General features: G+C 45.1%; 2 protein-coding genes and 1 long non-coding RNA gene across 3 annotated transcripts; 2 read left to right on the top strand and 1 right to left on the bottom strand.

The window, feature by feature from the left end:
• The first annotated feature begins 228 nt into the window (after positions 1 to 228).
• Positions 229 to 1,179, top strand: LOC101754883 (probable inactive leucine-rich repeat receptor kinase XIAO). Its single transcript, XM_004986632.1, has one exon. The coding sequence runs from the start codon at positions 229 to 231 to the stop codon at positions 1,177 to 1,179; it is 951 nt and encodes a 316-aa protein (XP_004986689.1).
• Positions 1,180 to 6,039: 4,860 nt separating this feature from the next.
• Positions 6,040 to 10,868, bottom strand: LOC101777432 (deoxyribodipyrimidine photo-lyase). The gene is made up of 9 exons (XM_004983271.4): positions 10,145 to 10,868; positions 9,836 to 10,032; positions 9,490 to 9,730; positions 9,191 to 9,348; positions 9,045 to 9,081; positions 8,884 to 8,942; positions 8,179 to 8,260; positions 6,662 to 6,733; positions 6,040 to 6,521 (listed from the first exon to the last, which is right to left on the bottom strand). The coding sequence occupies exons 1-9, from the start codon at positions 10,619 to 10,621 to the stop codon at positions 6,345 to 6,347; spliced, it is 1,500 nt and encodes a 499-aa protein (XP_004983328.1). The 5' UTR covers positions 10,622 to 10,868; the 3' UTR covers positions 6,040 to 6,344.
• A 579-nt stretch (positions 10,869 to 11,447) lies between these two features.
• On the top strand, positions 11,448 to 19,054 carry LOC101776872. Its single transcript, XR_215876.2, has 2 exons — positions 11,448 to 11,860; positions 18,550 to 19,054. It is a non-coding gene; the product is annotated as an uncharacterized LOC101776872 (long non-coding RNA).
• The last annotated feature ends 1,631 nt before the right edge of the window (positions 19,055 to 20,685 follow it).

The raw sequence follows: 20,685 nt of genomic DNA, 5'->3' as shown, positions 1-20,685 counted from the left end.
TTCACACAGAGAGCGAAGGAGATTGGCGCGGGCGCGCAGCGTCGAGTGCGCGGCGGCGTCTGGGCTCGGCCGCGGCCGTGAAGAATGGGAGGAGGGAGAGTGTGAAGGGAGGTCCTCTCTCCTCCTCACTTTGGCGAAGGAGGCGCTGGAGGCGGCGACGGATCTGGCGCCAGACGAGGGAGCTCCTCGGGGAGGTCGGCGGTGCGGTCCTCCCCGGCGACCTCAGCGATGGAGGCGTGGAGCGGCGGCGGCGGCGTGGGGAGGGCCGGTGAAGGGGACAACGGCGGGGGCGGGGGCTTGCGGGCGACGCAGGGTGGAGGCCCATGGGGTCCCTCCAGTTCGTGTTCTCGCTCGATCTCGGTGGTATTTCTTGATCCCCGCTCCGCAGCGGCCACAGTTCGCTCTCGGTTGCCTCACCCGCCGATTCGGCCCGCCGCGCGCTTGGAGACGGAATCAAGAAATAGAGGCTGCATCGAGATGGAATCGGAACATATACTGGTGCGGGCAGCCGGTGCCGGTGGCGCCTTCCCGGCGCACTGCAACTGGACCGGCGTGGCCTGCGACGGCGCCAGCCACGTCACGTCCATCCAGCTCCTGGAGACCGGGCTCCGGGGCACGCTCACATCGTTCCTTGGCAACATCTCGACGCTGCAGGTCCTCGACCTGACATCGAACCGCTTCGGTGGTGCCGTGCCGCCGCAGCTCGGCCGCCTCGGCGAGCTCGAGCAGCTCGTACTGTACGACAACAACTTCACCGACGGCATCCCGCCGGAGCTCGGCGACCCGAGGAGCCTGCAGCTACTGGACCTCGGCAACAACACGCTCCACAGCGGCATCCCCGGCCGCCTCTGCAACTGCTCGGTGATGTGGGCGTTTGGCGCGGTGAACAACAACCTCACCGGCGCGCTTCCTGACTGCATTGGCGATTTGTCCAACCTCAGATTTCTGGTGCTCTTCAACAACGGTCTCGACGGCGACCTGCCGCCATCCTTCGCGAAGCTCACGCAGATGGAGGCGCTGGACCTCAGTTCCGGTGCCACATATTTTTCTGTCAGCAAAAGCTCCCTCGTCGAATTTCTGGTTTTCCGCTGTTTAGATTTCTGGCTTCTGCTCTTGGAGCTTGATCTGGCAGCTCTGCTCTGTGCCTTTGCTCAAAAGCTCTTGAAGCTTCACTTCTGAACGTAGGCCATCAGCATTGCCCCGGCTTTTAGTGTTGTTTCTTTCACTTGGCAATAGCTGCAGCTCAGCTTGGTTTTGCTAGAGCTCTATTTCTCTGTTCAATAGGTAATATGGTGCAGTGACAGGAGGAGCATCAGCGCCTGCAGTTTTTTGCTCTTGGGCACATGTATTGTTTTGGTGCAGTGCAGGCACGCAGCAGCAGCAAGCCTCTGTTTCTTCTCTCAGGTGAACAACGATGGCAACATTTCAATCAGGTTTGCACTATGCTTTTGGTGGGTTTCATTGCTTTCGGTGGGTTTCAGTATTAAAGTCGCATGCTTTCTTAGGTCTATTTACTTGTTTTACTAAGTCATTGCTTTTAGTTTTAGTAAAATGAGGTTTCATTTCAAGTTACTTCATGTGTTTTATTGTTGGCTTATTCAATTCAGGTCTACACAAGTTAGCTCATCTCAATCTGGAGGGCTATGGAGTCACTGCAGTTTCTTTAGAGGTTATATCAGGTTTTGTGTCTTCTGGGACTACTGTGCCATCAATTGTCACTTCTGCAAAAAAAATCTTATATTTAATCTCTTTGCCTGTGGAAATAGTGCCCATTACCACTAATTATCTACAATTGTCATAACATATGTTATGATAAGAGAATGATTTAGGATCTGATTAAGAGTTCTTGTTTTAATACACAACATGAATGTTTCCAAGTGTCAGACAAAGATAACCTGATAATACTTTTCAGCTACTATATAGTATATACAGCATGAAAGGAACAAAAAAATTTATTTCTTTTGTTGCTGGTGTGGTGAACACAATATCATTCTATTCTTAATTTCAAAAGAAAATAGTTGACTGGAGGCAGCATTTTTTTGACCAAGTTTTACTTTTTTATAAATTTGTTAGTCCTGTTTCCCTATGTGTACACATCTAGCTATGAACTCTACAATAATACTCATTTAGATTGTTGCATGAAACACTTCAAATCAACCACTTGGATACTAAAACTTCACTAACAGACTAAAAAATTATTCTATTGCAGGATTGGCCTTTATTGGTCTTGTTGAATTGAAGTTGGTGTGGCACATGCAACGACAGCTGTGAGAACTTGGAACGTAAACACGATGCAGATTACAAAACTTTTGGCAAACTCAATTATCTGTTTAGGAAAGTGGTTCATCGTTTTTCTTGACTGTATTCATAATTAAAATCATAGGCTATCAATATCTTGTCAGAAATACACCTACAAAGAGCATTTAACTTTAATATCTTGTCAGAAATGTGCTTCTACCTAATATCTTGTGAGAGATGCTTGTACCTTTCAAGTACAACAGAATTTATATTTCATTGTGTATCAATTGATGCATAATGGGGAAATATTTTTTTTCTGATGCCCTTGTTCCTTTCAGAATTGATCAACGAGTGCTTAGACTTAGACCCACGCAAGATTGGTGATGACTGATGAGGGTCTATTTCACCTGAAAAGTGAGGTTTCAATGCCTTGATAAATACTAAATTATGGTGACAATTATTGATTTATCCATATTTACTTGGTGTTTTATTAAGATAAAGGTTAAGACAAAAGGATGAATTCATACAATAAGCCATAGCTTATCATTTGTGAAATGGCAAAGCAGTTGATTTAAATTTCCTTTTTGTTTGCTGAAATCCCAAATATGTTCTTTTCTTCATTGAGAGCAAGTGTGAAAATAGTATTTTGAAAATGAATCTGACATTAATTGTGCATGATGCAATATTTGTGGATCACAAGTTTATTAACTCTACTCCATTGTGCGCAGTAGTAGAGTGGATCACTTCAAGAGTAGTAGAGCGGAGCACTTAAAGGAGACGTGCTGCCGTCGATGCACACAACACACCCTGTTCTCAGCTCCTCGCTATGGGTTATAATTGTGTCAGTGTAGTGAGATGGGTTGATAGTTGATAGAGGCATAGAGCAGTGTACAGCTCGCATGCACCTCAGAACTCTTTTGCATGCGCCCAAGGACTTTTAGGCCTCTTGTTTTGCCGGATGTTGCACGCTAATGGGTTTTGATCATGTGCAAATCAAACACAAATTCGGTTGCCAATTCCTTTAGTAGCTCTTAGAATATTTATGTATCAATACCATTCTCTCTAACTGTTTGAATTTTTATGTATATATCAATACTATTCCTTTAGTTTGATATGCTACCTTTAATGTAGAGTGATTCATTGGAATGATAATGAGCATCTGTGTAACTGATTTGCTATTTTATCTTCAGCAGAGTGATCACTAAGCAGCACTTGTTTGGTGCCATGGCCACCGGCAAGCTGCCACAGCAACCATGGGGCGAGCTGCCTCCGGCCACGCTGCAGCCGGCGGATGGTGTGGCCCCATCGGCAGCGGCGGAGGCCGTGGGGTAGAGGTCCGTGACCACCCTGTTCCTCACCACTAGACAAAGGGGAGAGCATATTTGCTGTATGTGTGATTTGATGTGTGTTTTTCTGGTTGTGCATCTTTGCGACTCCATTCAAAGCGTGGCGCCGTCACGTGAATGAGCCTAACTTATGCACAAATTTGAAGCCTAAAAATCTTTAGAATAATTGATATGGGTTATTATAAATTAAATTATCAACTAAGTTTGTGCCATGTTTACCGTTGCAACGCACGGGTATATTGCTAGTCCTTGTTAATTGAATGAAGAACCAAATAGTACTTCATGACCGGATTAAAGAAAAAGTAATAGAATGCAGGACGACTCCGCCGTATCTGCACGCAGCGTCCAGCGTGCATGCCCTATCCCTTGATCCTATAGTTCGACTTGCAAACAAAAATAGCTCGGACCGGTCCTTTTGCGCGTGCTTTTCAATCCAGAATCCTGACTCAATCACGTGCTCGGGATCGCACTTCCAGGGAAGTAGAACTCGGCGATGCACCGATTGTTGAGCGGGATGAGGAGGTGTGCGCACTGGTCGTGGTAGGCGAGCGGCACCCGGGCCTCCGCCATCTCCACCTGCGTGGCGATCCGGGGCATCGAGGAGCCAGGCTGCACGCCGGCCGGCCGCCGCCGCCGCCTCCATCTGTCACTTTCTTGCCCTCTCTCACGGCAAGGTTGTTCCGTCGATAGATGGGCGCTGCGGGTTTGGTACAGCATGGGTGGGTGGGCGAGCGCGAAAAAGTTCTTCGTGCTCTCGGGGAAGATGACGTCGGGACGAAATGCCATCGAGCTCGCCGGGGAGGATCTCACAATCACCCCTACCTGGCGCGTCAACCGTCAGATTTATAAGCCCGGCAGTCTACCAGGGGTTACCCAAGTAGTTCATTTGTACGTGGAGGCGATTGTGAAACAAAGAACTCGAAAGTGATAGCAAGAACACAAAAGTGATAGCAAGAACACAAGGGACACGGGGGTTTTAGACAGGTTCGAGCCTCCGGAGAGGATACCCTACGTACTATATGCTTGGTGGCTTGTATTGCTTGAGAGATTCGGTGTGTTGGATTGCCCTTGGGAGACTCCCTTGGCCGCCTTATATAGGCTGACGACCTAGGGTTACAAGTCGGTTTAAATCTAATCTACTCGGTAGTTACATGGAAAGTAATCTGAGTTGGACACCTACAATATCCGAACTGATTTGAACCGTCCGGTTGCCTTGACGTGTATTCTTAGTATCTTCATGTTGTCAGTTCGCACACCCTAGTCGGGCGAGCCTACTTGTCAGTATCCTAGTCGATAGGGACCCATGAGGTACCCATATCTCTCACCAGCGAATCAGACAGTGCTTGAAGACAGAGAAGACTACGGCTCAGGGGTCACCGAATGATTCGGTGATGCCCTTCACATATCATCGAATCGGTCGGTGATACATGTAGGGCTCGGGTGACAGCGGCTCAACGACTACCTGAAGTTGGACCACCGATTCATTCGGTGGTGGTGTACACTGAGCTGCACTGAATTAGTTGGTGTACACTGAGGAGCAACGGTAAGTTTTGGGGGTTGAGACTATATACGTCCCATTGCTCGACCATTTAAAGTGTGTTAGAGCTTGGACAAGCTGTAAGCTTGTATGCCACATATAGACAAGTACTTTATCCACCAAAGTGCTCATGAGAAGATTAAGATAATTAGCATAAGGCTAGTCTTGATTAGTGCTATTGCTTTAGGGATTAGCCTAGAGGTAGGTGAGGTTTGCACAAGTCTTTGTTATCTGTGCTTGCGCGCACCGATAGTTGTAAATCCGGAGCTCGTAAGTCTTACGAGATCCTTCAACCGCGTTTTTGGAGTGGCCGCCGGTGCATGTGGAAGGGAGGAGCATCAGGAAGAGGTTAGATGGAGACCCACTTGCACGTGGGGAAGGCCCATCGGCTACTTGACCGGGGAGCTTATACCTTGTGCGGGCAATACCTTGAGAGGGGCTTCAACAACGACGACTAGTTGAAAGCTTTGCTTTCCGATACGTAAGTAAAAATCGTCATGGCAGGAGTTTGCCTTCTCTAACTCATCTACCTTTCGTATTTTTTACTACACTTACATCCTGTATTTACTTTTTCTATAATTACCATGTGTAGTTTACATGATTGGAACATAGAATGCAAAACTCTTTTATAGTAGAGATAACAACAATAGGTTAGATAACAAATAGAAAACCTAGTTCACACCTATGTAGAAACCTAGTTCACACCTATGTAGAAATTGTGAGTGTTACGATCCCTTCAATAAATTTAAACACTAACCTGGAACTAAAAAACCTACATACTTTTGAGGAAATAAAGCACTCCTATCAAATCCATCTTCACAAATTTCGGATCAGGAAATGAAGTTCCATACTAACGATACAAGTTCAAAAAAAAATGTATTAAATGATGGCATTCTCTACGAGAACCCAAGGTACAAGTTTTCCATAATGCATCTCCCTCTTCAATTTAGCAATGTCACATCTGTTGTCCAAAAGTACAACACTAGCTAACATTCAAATCAGTAACAATGTTAACAATCGCATACACTTGAATTTGACCGGTCTTAGTTAATGCTAATTAAGTTTCAATCATCAGAAGTCATAAGAATATCAGTGAGCATAAACCCTTGCAAAATGTCTCTCTACTTATTACTACTTAGCAACTCTTCGGTTGCCATGTTAATATCTACCAGCCAAATTCGAATTATATAGAAGTTTTAGACATGTTCAACTGCTTAATCGCCTCAGACTCTGGACGCTTTGACCTTCCCTGTATCTGGAGATTCCTCGGCCTTCCTCTTCTTGGCCTGAGCAACCAATCTTTTAACATATGAAATGTAAGCATCAACGTTGAATTTTCTCTTGCAACCAGCATAATTCATGTAACGTATCTTTCCAAATACTGGACGCTCCTTCCAACCCTGAAAAAATAGGAGTGCAGAATAACTTGTAAGCTTTAAGTGACTAATATGGAATTACATAATATATTTTTGTGCTTGTGAAAAGCAACTCAAAGATTTTGCTGTCTCTCTTATGAACTAACCCACCCAAGTTCACCAACCTGATCGTGGAGGCCACATATAGACCACATGCAACCAACATAGCCATTGGGGTCCCTGCCATCTATATGATACTGCAAAAGACTAATTTGTTAGCCTATCATATAACATACTTCAAAACAACTTGAATACCTTAAGGCAAACTGCTATAACAAAATCAAATCTATTCACTGAGGAAATGAGAACAGCAGGTATGTGCAGTATGGGTATATCTTCAAGCTATACATCTGAGACTAACTCTTTTGTGATAAACAGCAGTAAGGTCAGGTACACCTTACTTCCAAAAGAATGCTGATTCTATTCATTGTTAGAACTGATACCATCTTTTCTCTCAGCATATGTAGTAGTACTACAAACAACAATCTTAACTGCACCTGAGACTAAAACTCCTTTGTGATTTTGGCATGCTAAAATCATCAAATCACAAGGGGGCAAAGGTGCAGAATTTGGACTAGAACAACTTCAGGAATCAGAAGCTTACAGAAACAGTAAATTTTCAAACTTTTATGCTCCTAAGGGCCTATTAGGTAGAGCTCCATATGATTCTGATTCTCTATGGGCGAGAGAAGCGATTCTATGGATGAAAGTGATTCTCTTCAATTCTCTAGCATAAACTCTTAAAATCAAGATGGAGAATCACTTTGCAGAATTAGGAGAAGCTACTTTTTTCAGCTTCCAGCCTCTTAGTTCATTTTAGAGAATCACTTCACATAATCAAGGAAGAATCACTTCTCTCTGAAAAACTGTTTGGCAGAGCTCCTGCTGGAATCAACAGAGAATCAGCTCTGGGAGCTCTACCAAACGCACCCTAAATGTGGCAGCTGAAAGTATACTTTAAGTGGTAATGAATGGGGTGTTTGGTTTGAGGGACCACCTCATCCATCATGAGTCTATCCTAAGAATTTTGGTGGGATGACTCCATCTCTCATGCTTATAGTAATTACTGACTTATAAGAGGTGTATGGTGGCGATGGACCAGCCCATTCCATTCCATTCCACAAACCAAGCAAAAAAAGTGACAGAGTGAGAAGATGATGGATCAACCCATTCCTCAAACCAAACACTCCCAAAGAGAGTGTAATTGATATCAAAGGGGTATGACTGGGCACGTTCTTCCAAATTACACTTTAACCATTCATTTATATTATATTATATTATTTATTGTTATGTAGAGCATATTTGATTATGAATCCAACCATATAAAATTTACATTATAAAAATAAAAAAATGATAGTTAAATTATTCGTCAAATACTGTAAAGTTTGAATCTTGATATACGTGTATGCCTTACAAATAAAAACGGAGGGGTAGGAATTATTACAATAACAGTTTTTGTCAATTGCAGGTTCTTGCAAAGCAATCTTATCTGTAATTTTTATAACCCTACACACAAGTACAGCAAGTTTCTGTCTACCCCATAATTTCTTGCATTGGTGAATAAAGGCAAGTTTCCATGAACAAGGAAAAAAAATAGAATGGTACAACTCTATGGGCACCTCAAACATTCTTACAAATTTACCTTGTCATTCAAATATATTGCTACTGAAAGTGCTTCTTCAGGTCCACTGGTCCATTCTAGAATCTTTTTGGCCCAATACATTCTGCAGAAAAATACTGTATCAACACAAACTAATCTCTTATACAGAGAATATCAATGAAGAAATAAAGCATCAACAATACAGAAACAAAGCTTTGTTGCGAGAAAATGGCATATAAACAATGTGGATTGCTTTCTGTTATCAAGAACATATATACAAAAGGTTGCTAATAGTTAACTCCAACCGAATCAACACAAATCTTGGTGAATAACTTGGTACAAATCAAGTATTACAAAAATCATTGTAAGCTAACCCACACTTACGTCAACTATAATTGAAGGAATATAATGTTGAAATAGGAACAGAAACCTTGATTTATTCAGCTGTATTTGAAGTTTGAACTAAACAAGCACTATGAATACAAAATGAGAAAACGTAACACATGCAATTGTCACCAATCAGCTATTTTTGTAAGGCCTATTAGCTAATGGAGGCAAGGACATTGATATTTGACTGCATTATGTGCTAATTCTACTACAGAGTAGATAAACAAAGCCGAAATAATGCTCATTTCTTTATTTGTCCAGCAAGATGACATGACAATCAGGCAATTTGAACACCGCCCTATCAGCACAAAAATAAACAAACAACACATAAATGGGCTAAACCATGACCAATTATGTTACCGCATGAATCCATGCATTTTTCCATGGTGCACCATCTCCAACTGCGATGCATTCCACAGCTGATAAAAGTTGGAAAATCAAGAACAGATGATCCAATCAGGAAGTAGATCGGAATGAATTCAACATCTGTAGTAGAGTACAAGGAAAATACTAATACATACAGGATCAGATGTTTTTGCATTCTCGAGCTGCTCCCTCCTGTAAGCCAAAACAAAATGCCAGTGAACAAATAACCACAGCAAACATGAGCCTTTTTCCTTAATCATGGCAAGCAGATAAATGGAATAAGCTCATATGACTTGCTCACGTATAGATATGCTCTCTTTTATCAGAGGCGTGATCCATCAATGTTTTTCTAGCCCACTCCCATGCACCAGCCAGTGAATCATAGTGAGGCTGGTAATAGCAGAAGTTGTCAGCTAGTTCCCTCCTTATTAGCAGTTCCTCCAAGAATGCATCCACTGACTGCAACGAAAGATGAGGTATTTCATAATGCTATTAGTTCACTGTGAGACAGATGGATTAAGCTCTATCAGTGATGTTCAGGTTTGCGGCCTGGGTCCTAGAAAGATGCTAGCAATTTAATATGGTTTTTGGCAAGCACACCTTTGGACTAAGTTGGCGGCGTTTTCTTGCCTCCAGAGCACACCGCTGTGCTGAAATGTGCCCAAAATGCAAGTATGGCGAAAGACACGACAATGCATGTGGCTTTGTAGGATCATTCCGGCCCATGTCATAGTTCTTGATCCTCTTTGTCAAGAACCCGTCCTTACTCCCCAGAAGCACCTCCAGCGCTGCTGCCTCCCCCGGCTCACACCAATCAATCTCTGGCACATTCTCCGCCTCACTATTCCATGAGTGCAGAAATATATAACCCTCATTATCAATGCTAAATTGCTAATATACTTTCCAGGCGAAAGTGTCACCCTTCACTGCAAAAACCCTGCCGCACCTGCAAACCCTGTCGATCAGCGCATCCCAGTAAATATCCTCCGACTGCTCACCATCCCATGGCATCAACGCCGGCAACTCGGGGTACTCCACCAGGTACTCGTCCATCACCTTGCTCACCTTGCCTCTGAAGGTTTTGGCCGAGTACTCCAGCTTCCCCGACGCCGCCCAGACGGGCACCACGTTGTGTGCGTCCACCTGCATGAACGCCACAGCATTTTGACCACGTATCAGCCCATTCCAACGTTCGAGGGATTCCATCTCCCCAAAAAAGAAAAGACTTTCAAGGGAGGGATTCCAGTGCACCCACCTGGTGCACGGCCATGTCGGCGGCGTCGCGCTGCAGCTCGCTGGCGACGGCGTCCAGTGCCTCCCGCACCTGCCGCAGCGGCGAGAAGTCGGCAACGAGCGCGGATGCTCCGAGCCGCCGAACCAACGCCGGCACCTCCGCAGGCCCGCCCTCGAGGAGAAAGAACGGGAGGCCTCGGGCGCGCGCGTCGGCGGCGAGGCGCTGGAGGCCGCGGAGGAGGAACCCCAGCTGGCGGCGGCGCGCGCCGAGGAGGAAGGGACGCGGGAACAGAGCGAAGGCGATGGCGATGGGAGCCGCGGGGGCGGACGCAGCGGCGAGGCCGGCGGCGTGGAGGAGGGCCCAGTTGTCCGCAAGACGCTGGTCCCGCAGCATCCAGTACACCACTGGCCCCGTCGTACGGCCCCCTCCCGGTTGGAGGACACGCACGCGGGATGGATGTACCGGGGCGGGGCTCGCCGGCGCGGTGGCCGGCGGCATCGCGGCGGCGTGAGATGGCGTGGAGGAGAGGAAGGGACGCGTGGTTTGGATGGTGGGCGCGGTGTTGGAAGGCTAGAGACTGCTTTACGGGATGGTGGTTTGATGGAGGGGGTGATGGTGCATAGACCGCGTCTTGGGAAGAGGAGCAGGGTGGGCGGCAGTTGCGGCGATGGAGAGGGCCACGTCGTCCGCGTCCGGAGTGGGGCCAAAGGATTTTGTGTTTTGGATAAACCCGGATGTATCATATCAAATCTTTAGTTCCTGAGAACACTTTACCTGCTACGTACAGTACCGTACCTCCGTCCGAGCCGCTGGATAGCGCATCTCACGGCCCTGCCGATGCTACTGTAGGACTGTTCACGCAACAGTTGCCGTTCATTCCCGTCCATCCAATCCCCACCGAACCGTATCTGTGCGTTCCACGCACCGCACCTCCACAAGTCTCCCGTCTTATGGCAAGTACATTGCTACACATCAGCGGTTTTTTAGTCGTCTCATGCAGTGTGTAGGATTTTTGATGATGTGGAGGAGAGAGAGCGAGGAGAGAGAAAGAGGTCGTTGCTTCGCGAAACAACTACCTCATAAGCTAAATTGTAGGATTACGAGACAACTTAATAACCACTGTACGAGTTATTGTTGCCATGCAACTCATAATATTTTATTTTTCTTATGCACAAATTAAGAAATTATATACCACTATCAGACAACTTATAGGACAACCCATTGTACAGGTTACCTGTTGAATCGTCTCAAGATTACGTGTCAATGCATGGGACCGCCTATTAAACTACACCAATTACTTGTCCTTATCATCCAGGGGCAAAATCGCAGCTCGCCGTGTTCTCGTCGCCCACCTCCACCGCCGTTGACTCTTCGCCACCCGTTCCAAGCCGCCGCAATCACCTGTTACCCCTCCTCCCAGATTGTTCTCCTCACCACTCTTTCGGAACCTGCCTGCCGCCGTCCTCCGCACTGCAGCCTTAGGCAGCTCCGTCGCGGCTGCTCCCCAAGAACCTAGCCTTGATAACGCCGGAGTGCAAGTAACCCTCCGAACCAGCGCGGGGATCAGCAGAGTGCAGGGTCGGTCGATAGGCGCGGCCGCTGCCGTTCGACGCGCCATGGCCGCACAACTTGCCGGAGAAGAAGAGGCAGCCGCTCGTGTACAGATCCCGCCGTCTGGATCCTCCGCGTCCTCCCCGGCACATGTACCCCGGCTACGACGCCAGCGATATCGATCAGGTACGATACTGCTCTTCTTTTCTACACTGGTACATCCTACCTTCACATCTGTTTATCTACTGCCATTTTGTTCAGTTAATTTGCCTATTCAGCTTATACATATACTGCATCATATCAATACAACTGAACATGCACTCTGCTAGCTGGCGATGGCCTGTCATGCTGTGTGCGACATTCTGGTATACAACGTTGCTATTTGCTAGCAGTTGTGGTGGGCTGGGGGCCATTGCCCCCGTTGGACGTTCAACCCGCGTCAAATTAATTTGAACAAATTCAGACGTGTCATGTACGTAGGGGTCAAAACAAAGATTGACATTTTCAAGGTAGACATATACTAGGTGCAAAAATATATATAAAGAACAAGTGTATTTTTTATGAAATTTTGTCACCGTTTTTGTTAGCGTCATTTGATCATGCCAGGATCCACAATGTGGAAATAACAAAACTAAAACATCTTGTGCGCGCATAGACAATTTCCTCTTGAGTTTTATCAAATCTTCTTGCACGCTATCAAAGATGGCTTGACGGCATCATTTGAGGATTTCCACAATGGCACCCTGCCTCTCCATAGCTTAAACTTCGGAACAATAATCTTACTATTTTGATAGTAGTGATGCGAAGTAAATTCAACTATATAGATCAATATGTTTGTTGAATGTTAGCTTCAAGATTTTTAACGAAGTGGCTACAAATAGAATCATGAAAATAGCTCAAACAATTATGAGACCTTCACAAACTGTTCTTCCGTGAAGAAATATAACAGATGATATCTTACATGAGACTTTACATGAATGACACATAAAAAAAATAGTAGGATGGTATTATTTTCAAGATTGATTTTTGAGAAAGTATATGATAAAGTGAAGTGCGGTTTTTTACAACATACTTTAAGAATGAAAGGCTTCTCTAACACTTGGTGAAAATGGATAGAAGCATTTACCAAAGGGGGAAATGTGGGGATAAAGGTAAATGAGTAAATGGATTCATATTTCCAGAATAGAGAGGGGCGCCGACAAGTTGATCCACTCTCACTTATACTATTTAATATAGTGGTGACATGTTGGCTCTCATCATTGCTAGGGCTAAGGAAGACGTGCAAGAGAATGGGGTTGTACCACATTTAGTAGAAAATGGCTTGTCTATTTTGCAATATGCAGATGACACTATTATTTTTTAGCAAGATATTGATTTTTTTTTCCTTTCTAAGATGTTGATGCTGCTGAACTGGGTACATGGGGGGTTCATATCTATCTTGTGGTAGATGGATAAGCTATTGTTGGCAGTAGCTAGCGTGCCAATTTATGAACCTCAAGCGCATATATTAGTTGTAACTTTTCTCTTAGAGTATTCCATCCAAGGTTTATCGATCTGTGGATCGACAACTAACTGGCTTGGATTTTCTATGTAACTTAACAAACTGAATCAACTAAATAAGAATGAACCATAGTAGATCAAACTAGAGACAAGAACATATTGATATCACCATTGAATGTACATATGCCTCGAAAAATTCAAGGCCAGGCTTTGGAACTCCACCATGGCTTCGCCATGCAGGGACGACCATGGTGGCTAGGGTCTAGCCTAAGCCATCTTCTAGGCAACTTCGAGGACTTGCAGCGGCCCTCAACTCCCTATGGTGTGTGTTCCTCTATTTCGCCGACTTTTGGTGAATAGATTTGAGCATGCCAAGGGGGTCATGTTGATACCCTTAAGTACCCTTGGGGTGTGCTCCACCTATCTTAGTATGAGCCCTTTGCTTGAGGATTAAGCAGAACTTGATTTCCACGAGATCTAATTCGTCCAGACTTTCCTTTTTCGCAGCCCTTCCTTTCGGACATCATATCTCCCACATCTGAACTCTAAATAATGCAAATTCGGTGCCTAAGTTTTGTAGCACCAAAAGATCTACAACTTTGGTATTCATGACTTGCCTTGGAAATGAAATTAAGATCCCAAAATGGCGTGGCAAGATAATCTGTCTGGTTTTGGACTTCTCTGCGCAGCATGCATTTTGGGGGCAATATCTCCTAGCTCCGAAATCCAAATTATGTTTTCCACTAGTATGTGCCCGTGCGTTGCTACTGCCAACAAAGACTATACTAATTTGATTTATTCTCAAAATGCAATTTGTTGTTGATTTCTCCCATCTCATTACAAAAGTTGATTACACACCAAAGTTCCACATGATAAGTGATGAATAACTATACATAGGTCTCTTGCATTCCCTACACTACAAGAAAACTGCAACAACTAAGAATACTGCGTCATCTATGTCCAGTTGCCAGATCCAACTGAAATGAAGAAAGAAAACAATACGAGGACAAGCAAAGGTCAAAGGAAATATATCATATAACTGAAACAGCACCGAAATCATTGTACCCAACAGTTGAACCACAATTCTCTTTATTTAATCCTCCTTGAAGATTTTGAATCCAAGCAAACATTTCTTCAAATAACCATCGTAGCACAATCACTATTATCTTTTTACTGGTGCCAGGGTGTTAACCTCAAATAATCAAACAAGATTTGTGAAGTCAAAACATATTTGCAAACTCCAACCCACAGTCCAAGGATGGGTCAACTTTTCTTCAAATATCCAGTGTGCCAGTGCACAAATTAGATCCATTTCTACTTATTCTTCTATAATGCACAATTGAACATATAAGTCCTGTATAGTAGCTCTCGACCATCACTCTGCTTCGACCAAGCAACTAGCAGACATGAATTTTTTTTGTATGAAATTCCAGGACTCAAGAGAGCAGCAGCATAATGACATTCTTGAGAACCTGATTAACACCAGATAGGTATACCACACGCCCACAACTGTTGCCAGCCTGAACTGAAATCAAACAAATCAGAAGTAGAGAGATTGTGATCCGATGATACAATGAAACTACATGTAGCCCACGTGCATCATGCAAGCCTCTAGGGTGCAAAACCTGAATGTCAAATAGTACGACTTCTGAACTTTTTATAACATTGCAGCCTGCCTCATAATTTCCAATGCTAACCACTGAAGTCCTTTAAGTGAACAGTGAACTCTTTAAATTAACAACCAGTAGCTAAATATAGGAGAAAGGTGATGGGCAGAAATGATTTTAGAACAAACCTTAAGCCGTAAGACACTGCCGTAGCAGCTACTTGGTGGTGTTTTCTTGTACTAAATTAACTGCAGGGATGAACATTCCAGCCCATATCATGCCGAATTAGACCAACAATGATTCTTGTACTAAATTAACTGCAGGACGGAACAGCCCAGCCTATATCAAAACAAAATATATCAACAATGATAAAATCCTGCTTTTTCTCAATCTTTTAAGCCTTAATATTTCAGCTTGTATCAAGTCTTAATCAATTAAATTGACTAAAATTACAGAGATATGAAACCAATGGTAATAGGAAAATGATGCAAGGAAAACTTACTCGGGTATTGAGCTCAGTGGTTGAAGCAAAGGAAAAGAATCTGACTTGCATGACCCATATCAGCCACCAAACAGTATTTTCCTCTCACAACAAATCAGCCGTTTCAGCTTTTCAGCCGGCTTATAAGCTGAAGCGAACAGGGCCAAGCTGATTTAATAATATATAGTTTCAGTAAAGAAGCTGATTCAGTACCCAGACATCAATCTGTAATATAGTAGGAGCATCTTAAATATCTCAAACCAACCAGCACCAATAAGTGATTTCATTATCAGCAAGCAAAAAAGGATCACATACGCATTCGCATTGTTGCGCAGAATCACAAGGCAAGAAAAACAGCGAGCTCCTCGATGGCCACAAGCTGCTCCTGGTTTCCAAGACTCCAACAGCACACCCGTGTGTGCGGCCTCTTTGGCGTCTAAACCAGCGCAACATGTTCTTGGCGACGCTAGGCAGCGGCTCAGCATGCTCATGCATGCGGTAGGAGGCTACGCAGAGGAGGCGGAGGTTGTCACAGGCAGCGCAGCACATTCGTGGCTGCGGTAGGAACTGCGTCATTTCCTCCCCGATAGAGGATAGTCGCGCGTGGGTGGTGATCCCTGTACTTTTATACATCTACACACTAGTTGAGAACTGACTTTCGATGCGCCCCCTTTTAATCCCGGTTTAAAGTAGGCCCGGTATAAAAGGGGGTGCGCGGAGCATTAATCCCGATTGGTATTTGCAAATGGAACTAAAAATCACCTTTTGTACCGGTTCAAAAATCAGCCACCTGTGGGGGACCCTTTAGTCCCGGGTGAAAAAATCAGTTACCCGTGGGAGACCCTTTTGTCTCGGGTGGTAAGAATAACTGGGACTAAAGGTCACCCTTTTAATCCCGGTTGGTGTTACCACTTGGGACTAAAACTCACGACACCAACCAGGATAAAATGGGGCCTTTTATCCCGGTTGAAAACTCCAACCGGGATAAAAGGGTCCCTCACGGATGGCTGAAAAAGAACTAAAGCCCTCGGATCCTTTTATCCCGATTTGTAGTACCAACCGGGATAAAAGGTGTTTCCAACCGGGATAAAAGGGTCCCCCACGTGTGGCTGGGACAAAACTAAATCCTTCGGACCCTTTTATCCTGGTTTGTAATACCAACCGGGATAAAAGGGGTGCATATTTCGCGTGAAAATCGCGTGACTTGTGATTTGCGACGTGCGCGTGTGGGGAGGCCTCCCCGGGACCCCCCGGGAATTTATTTATTTTTTAAATTTTTTGCAAAACCATTTAGTCCCGGTTGAGGGACCCGGGATAAAAGACACCCCCTTTTGTCCCGATTGCTTTATCCCGGATAGTTTTTCGAGAGATTTGCAACTTTCCAACCGGGACTAATACTCAGTTTTCTACTTAGTGACATGGTACAAATGGGGATCAGCAAGAGAGGCAATTGTACCATAAGCTTTTTATATATTGGGATCATCAAGAGAGGGGGATTGTTGAGTGGTTGAGCACCTCGGTGATCGGGGCGTGTAAGGAAAATGGTCCTATTAGCACATTACTTTAGGGTTTAGTCTAGAGTTAGGCGAGGTTTGCACATCTCCTTTGTATCGGTGGTTGCACGCACCAAGAGTTGTAAGTCCGGAGCTTGTAAGTCTTGCGAGATCCTCCAACCGCATTTGTGAAGTGGCCGCCGTTGCTTGTGATAGGGAGGAGAGGCCCTAAGCATTTTGTCGAAGCTCTACCAAATGAAGAGCAGCAAGAGCATCCGGGAGAGGTTAGGCGGAGATCCACTTGCGTGTGTGGAAGGCTCATCGGCAGCCCTTGCGCGGGCATTCCCTTTGAGAGGGGCTCCAACAACGAGGATTGGTGGAAAGTTTTGTTTTCCGATACCTCGGTAAAAAATCATCGTGTTGCCATGCCGGGAGTTTGCCTTCTCTACCTCATTTACCTTCCGCATTTCTTATTGCACTTACATTCCGCGTCTACCTTTCCTAGAATTGTCATGTGTAGTTTGCAGGATTGGAACCTAGGGTGTAAAACTCTTTTGCGATAGATATAGCAACGCATAGAAAAACCTAGTGCACATCTAGATAGAAATTGAAATAGATTTTTATATATGTGCTTAAAGCCTTAGTATTTAGAACACCTAATTCACCCTCTCTTAGGGTGTCATGGTCCCTTCAGGGCGTCTCTGATCCATCGCCCTACAGTGAATAGGATGGGTACGATCACAGGGAAGAACGTAATAAGGGTGTTTAGGCGACAATTGTTTCGGCACCAGACCGACACCTGCGAACCGTCATCCTCGTTGTGAGTCGTCCTGCCATCGATCGATTCCAGACGTTCGATCTCAGTTCACGTACCCTCGCCTCCGGAATTCCCGGTCACGTTCGCGCTGTCCTGCGAAAAAAGAGTGTTCCGTGATCTCCCGTGCGACCGCCGGTTGTCCGCTCGGAGTCGAGCCCTCAACAGTCAACACCCTCACCGATTCAGCGACGCTGGCGCAATCTTTCCTACAATCGTTAGCTCACCCCGCCTCGGCCTCAAGAACCAGCGACACCGGCGCGAATTTTCCTGTGACTGTTGCCTCTCCCTCAAGGAACCAGCGACGCCGGCGATCCACACCATCACCTCCACCAATCCGAACACTCAAGCTAATCAGACTGCGCTGGCGGGAGCAGCAGTCAGGCGTTGTCTTCTGCCTCACGACATGGTAAGTCGTTCATCCACCAGGCCAGCATGTCATCTCCTTCAATCGACTCCAGTAGAAAACGGTGATTCAGAGAGCCATTGCCAACACAAACGGTGATCTATAATGAACGGCCAGTAGCATCTCTTCCTCCCTAAATAATCCCGATACCGCTACATCCCAATCTTCATTATTGGACCACAACCTGCCTATCCTTTATCTTTGCAGGACCTTTTTCATTATGATTGGGCATCCATGCTATTCATCAGGAGGTTGTGTTTTGAATGCCATATAGGTGTTCGATAAAATGACTATGTGCACATTTTTAACTTGGTTGATTGCTCCTGCGTGCATGTTTCCCTACTACCCTCCTATCAGTTTTTTTGTCATCCAAGAAGCACTTTTAATTAGCCAAGGATTTAATCTCGGCTATTTATGGAGTCATGAAGTTTCTGTAGCATGCATCCTCCCCTGATCCAACAAGACTAAGCATCCTTTATCTTTGGCAAAATTTGCATCGATCATTCCACTTTTTCTTGATCTAGAGATTTTGTTACACAAAAGAAAATGGCACAAAAGCTAATTTCCTTTTCAGTTTCACCTTTTCTCTTCAGCGGAAGAAATCCCTTTCAAGGGACATGGTACAAGGAAAATGGTACAGAATGAAGAATATAGTTACTATACAGTTCTAATATCTTATCAACTTTTGGATGTATTTCTGCTATGCTAAAAGTAAGTGCTATCTTATAGTAAGGGGGAGCAATATGAAAAGCTCCTTTGACAGCAGAGTATATCAAGATGCTCATGATAGTTTTTGAGAGTAATTAGGGCTTTAGCTCTGAACATCTCCAAGATTGAACTTCCTCATAATTCATAAATGTGTTCACCTGTATTAGCTTCACATTTGATTGCTAACCAATAATCTCTTGGTGAAGGACATCCTAATTAAGGGAAATCAAAATAAATCAGTTCTGTCCTGTAATATAAGTGATGATAGTTTTGAAGGCAGTCCATTGAATGACAATTGTTGAGTCCAAAGGAATGTGTATTGGACAATGAATCATCCCTTCAATACTGCAAAGTGCTTGATTTATACCTTACACCTTATCTGAATATGCTATCGAGTTGAATTTGACAATCTTATCACCATAACCCACTCTCATACTCTGAAAATAAAAAGCTAGCATGTGTTGTGAGGACCAATCTCCCTGCCACGAGGAATGGAAATATTAACTATTTTCCAAGGTGAAGTATGTCTGCCGATTGAGAATCTAAGTTGTATGGCAATTATCACTTCACCTGTCCATGCTTACATCATTTCTCTTGAACCAGCAACTGGTAGTTACTTCCCAGTAGAATGCACCGCCACCGGATGATAGATCACAGATTTCTTAGGATTTACCCTCTAACAATTCAAGGCCATTTATTTCATAATAACACTTGGGAATGCCACGTCCATCCGTCCACTCACCATGGCTCAAAGCAACACGTTACTAAGATCAAGTAGAATACTAAATTATAGAATCCGGTGATCTCAAAACAACATGTTTTTTCATGTTCTTATTATGTTGAAAATTATCTCGTAGCAACGCACGGGCATACACACTACCGGAGATAGGGAAATTGCCGAGTGCCAGGAAGCGAAGGGCAAAAAACACTCGGCGAACCGTTTGCTGAGTGTAACACTCGGCAAACGGCACATGGCAAACTTTCAGTCGGCAAACACTGAGTTGCCGAGTGTTTTGTGTCGGGCACTCGACAAAGTCTTTGCCGAGTGCCGAGAAAACACTCGGCAACCAATTTTTTAAAAAAATAAAAAAAACATCCTCCGCCACCACCACATCCTGCTCCGCCGCCGCCAGCTCCGCCACCGCCACCACTGCCAGCCGCCACCACCGCTAGCTCCGCCGGCACCACCTCCCATGCCGCCGTGCCTTGCCTCCTGCCGTCGACGCTGTCGCTGTGCCTTGCACCCGTGCCTCTCACCGGCCACCGTACCTTGCCTCCCCGCCGCCATGCCCGCCGCCGCCACCACCACCCGTCGGCCACCACCACACCCGCCGGCCACCACCACACCCGCCGACCACCACCTCCACCACACCCTGTGATATGAACCCGCTAGGGTTGATTCCTGATCTTTCAATGAGAGGCGTGGGATAACTCGATTGGTCGATGGAGACGACGTTCACGGTCCGACTACAGCCTTCCAAGCTGCGCCTTAGCAACCGATACACCACCTCCAATGGTTGCCGCGATCTTGTGGTGCACGATCAACCAAACCACTAGGGTAATTTCTACAAGCAATCGAGGAACAAGCAAGAACAAGTATAACAAGCAACTCAATTGCAAATATAGAGATGGAAACAAATCTGAACTCACAAAGTTGGGGTTCTGAATCGAGTAGAACAGATGGTCTAGTCGACACACGCGTCTACAAGGAAGTAGCAATGGCTAAACTTTCAACAAAACAAAACCCAATATGTTTGTGGTGGCTCTAACCCTTATTAATACCTAGGAAGATGACCGGGGGGTGTTGGGGTCATGCTTCAACCCTAGGACATGTCCCTAATGGACCCAACTTGATACACGGCCCATTGGGCCAAAATAAGGCGACACAGCACCTTTGGACAGAAAACCTCTCGGTGGTATTTCGATGATTGCAGCCGCCTCAAATAAGATGTAGACATGAGTTCAGATCCATATGAAAATAGACTTCATAAGGATTTCAAGG

This window comes from Setaria italica, chromosome IX (assembly GCF_000263155.2).
Source record: "Setaria italica strain Yugu1 chromosome IX, Setaria_italica_v2.0, whole genome shotgun sequence".
Lineage (NCBI taxonomy): Eukaryota > Viridiplantae > Streptophyta > Magnoliopsida > Poales > Poaceae > Setaria > Setaria italica.
Note: the sequence above shows the minus strand (reverse complement) of the source record. Positions and strands in the feature narration are given on the sequence as shown.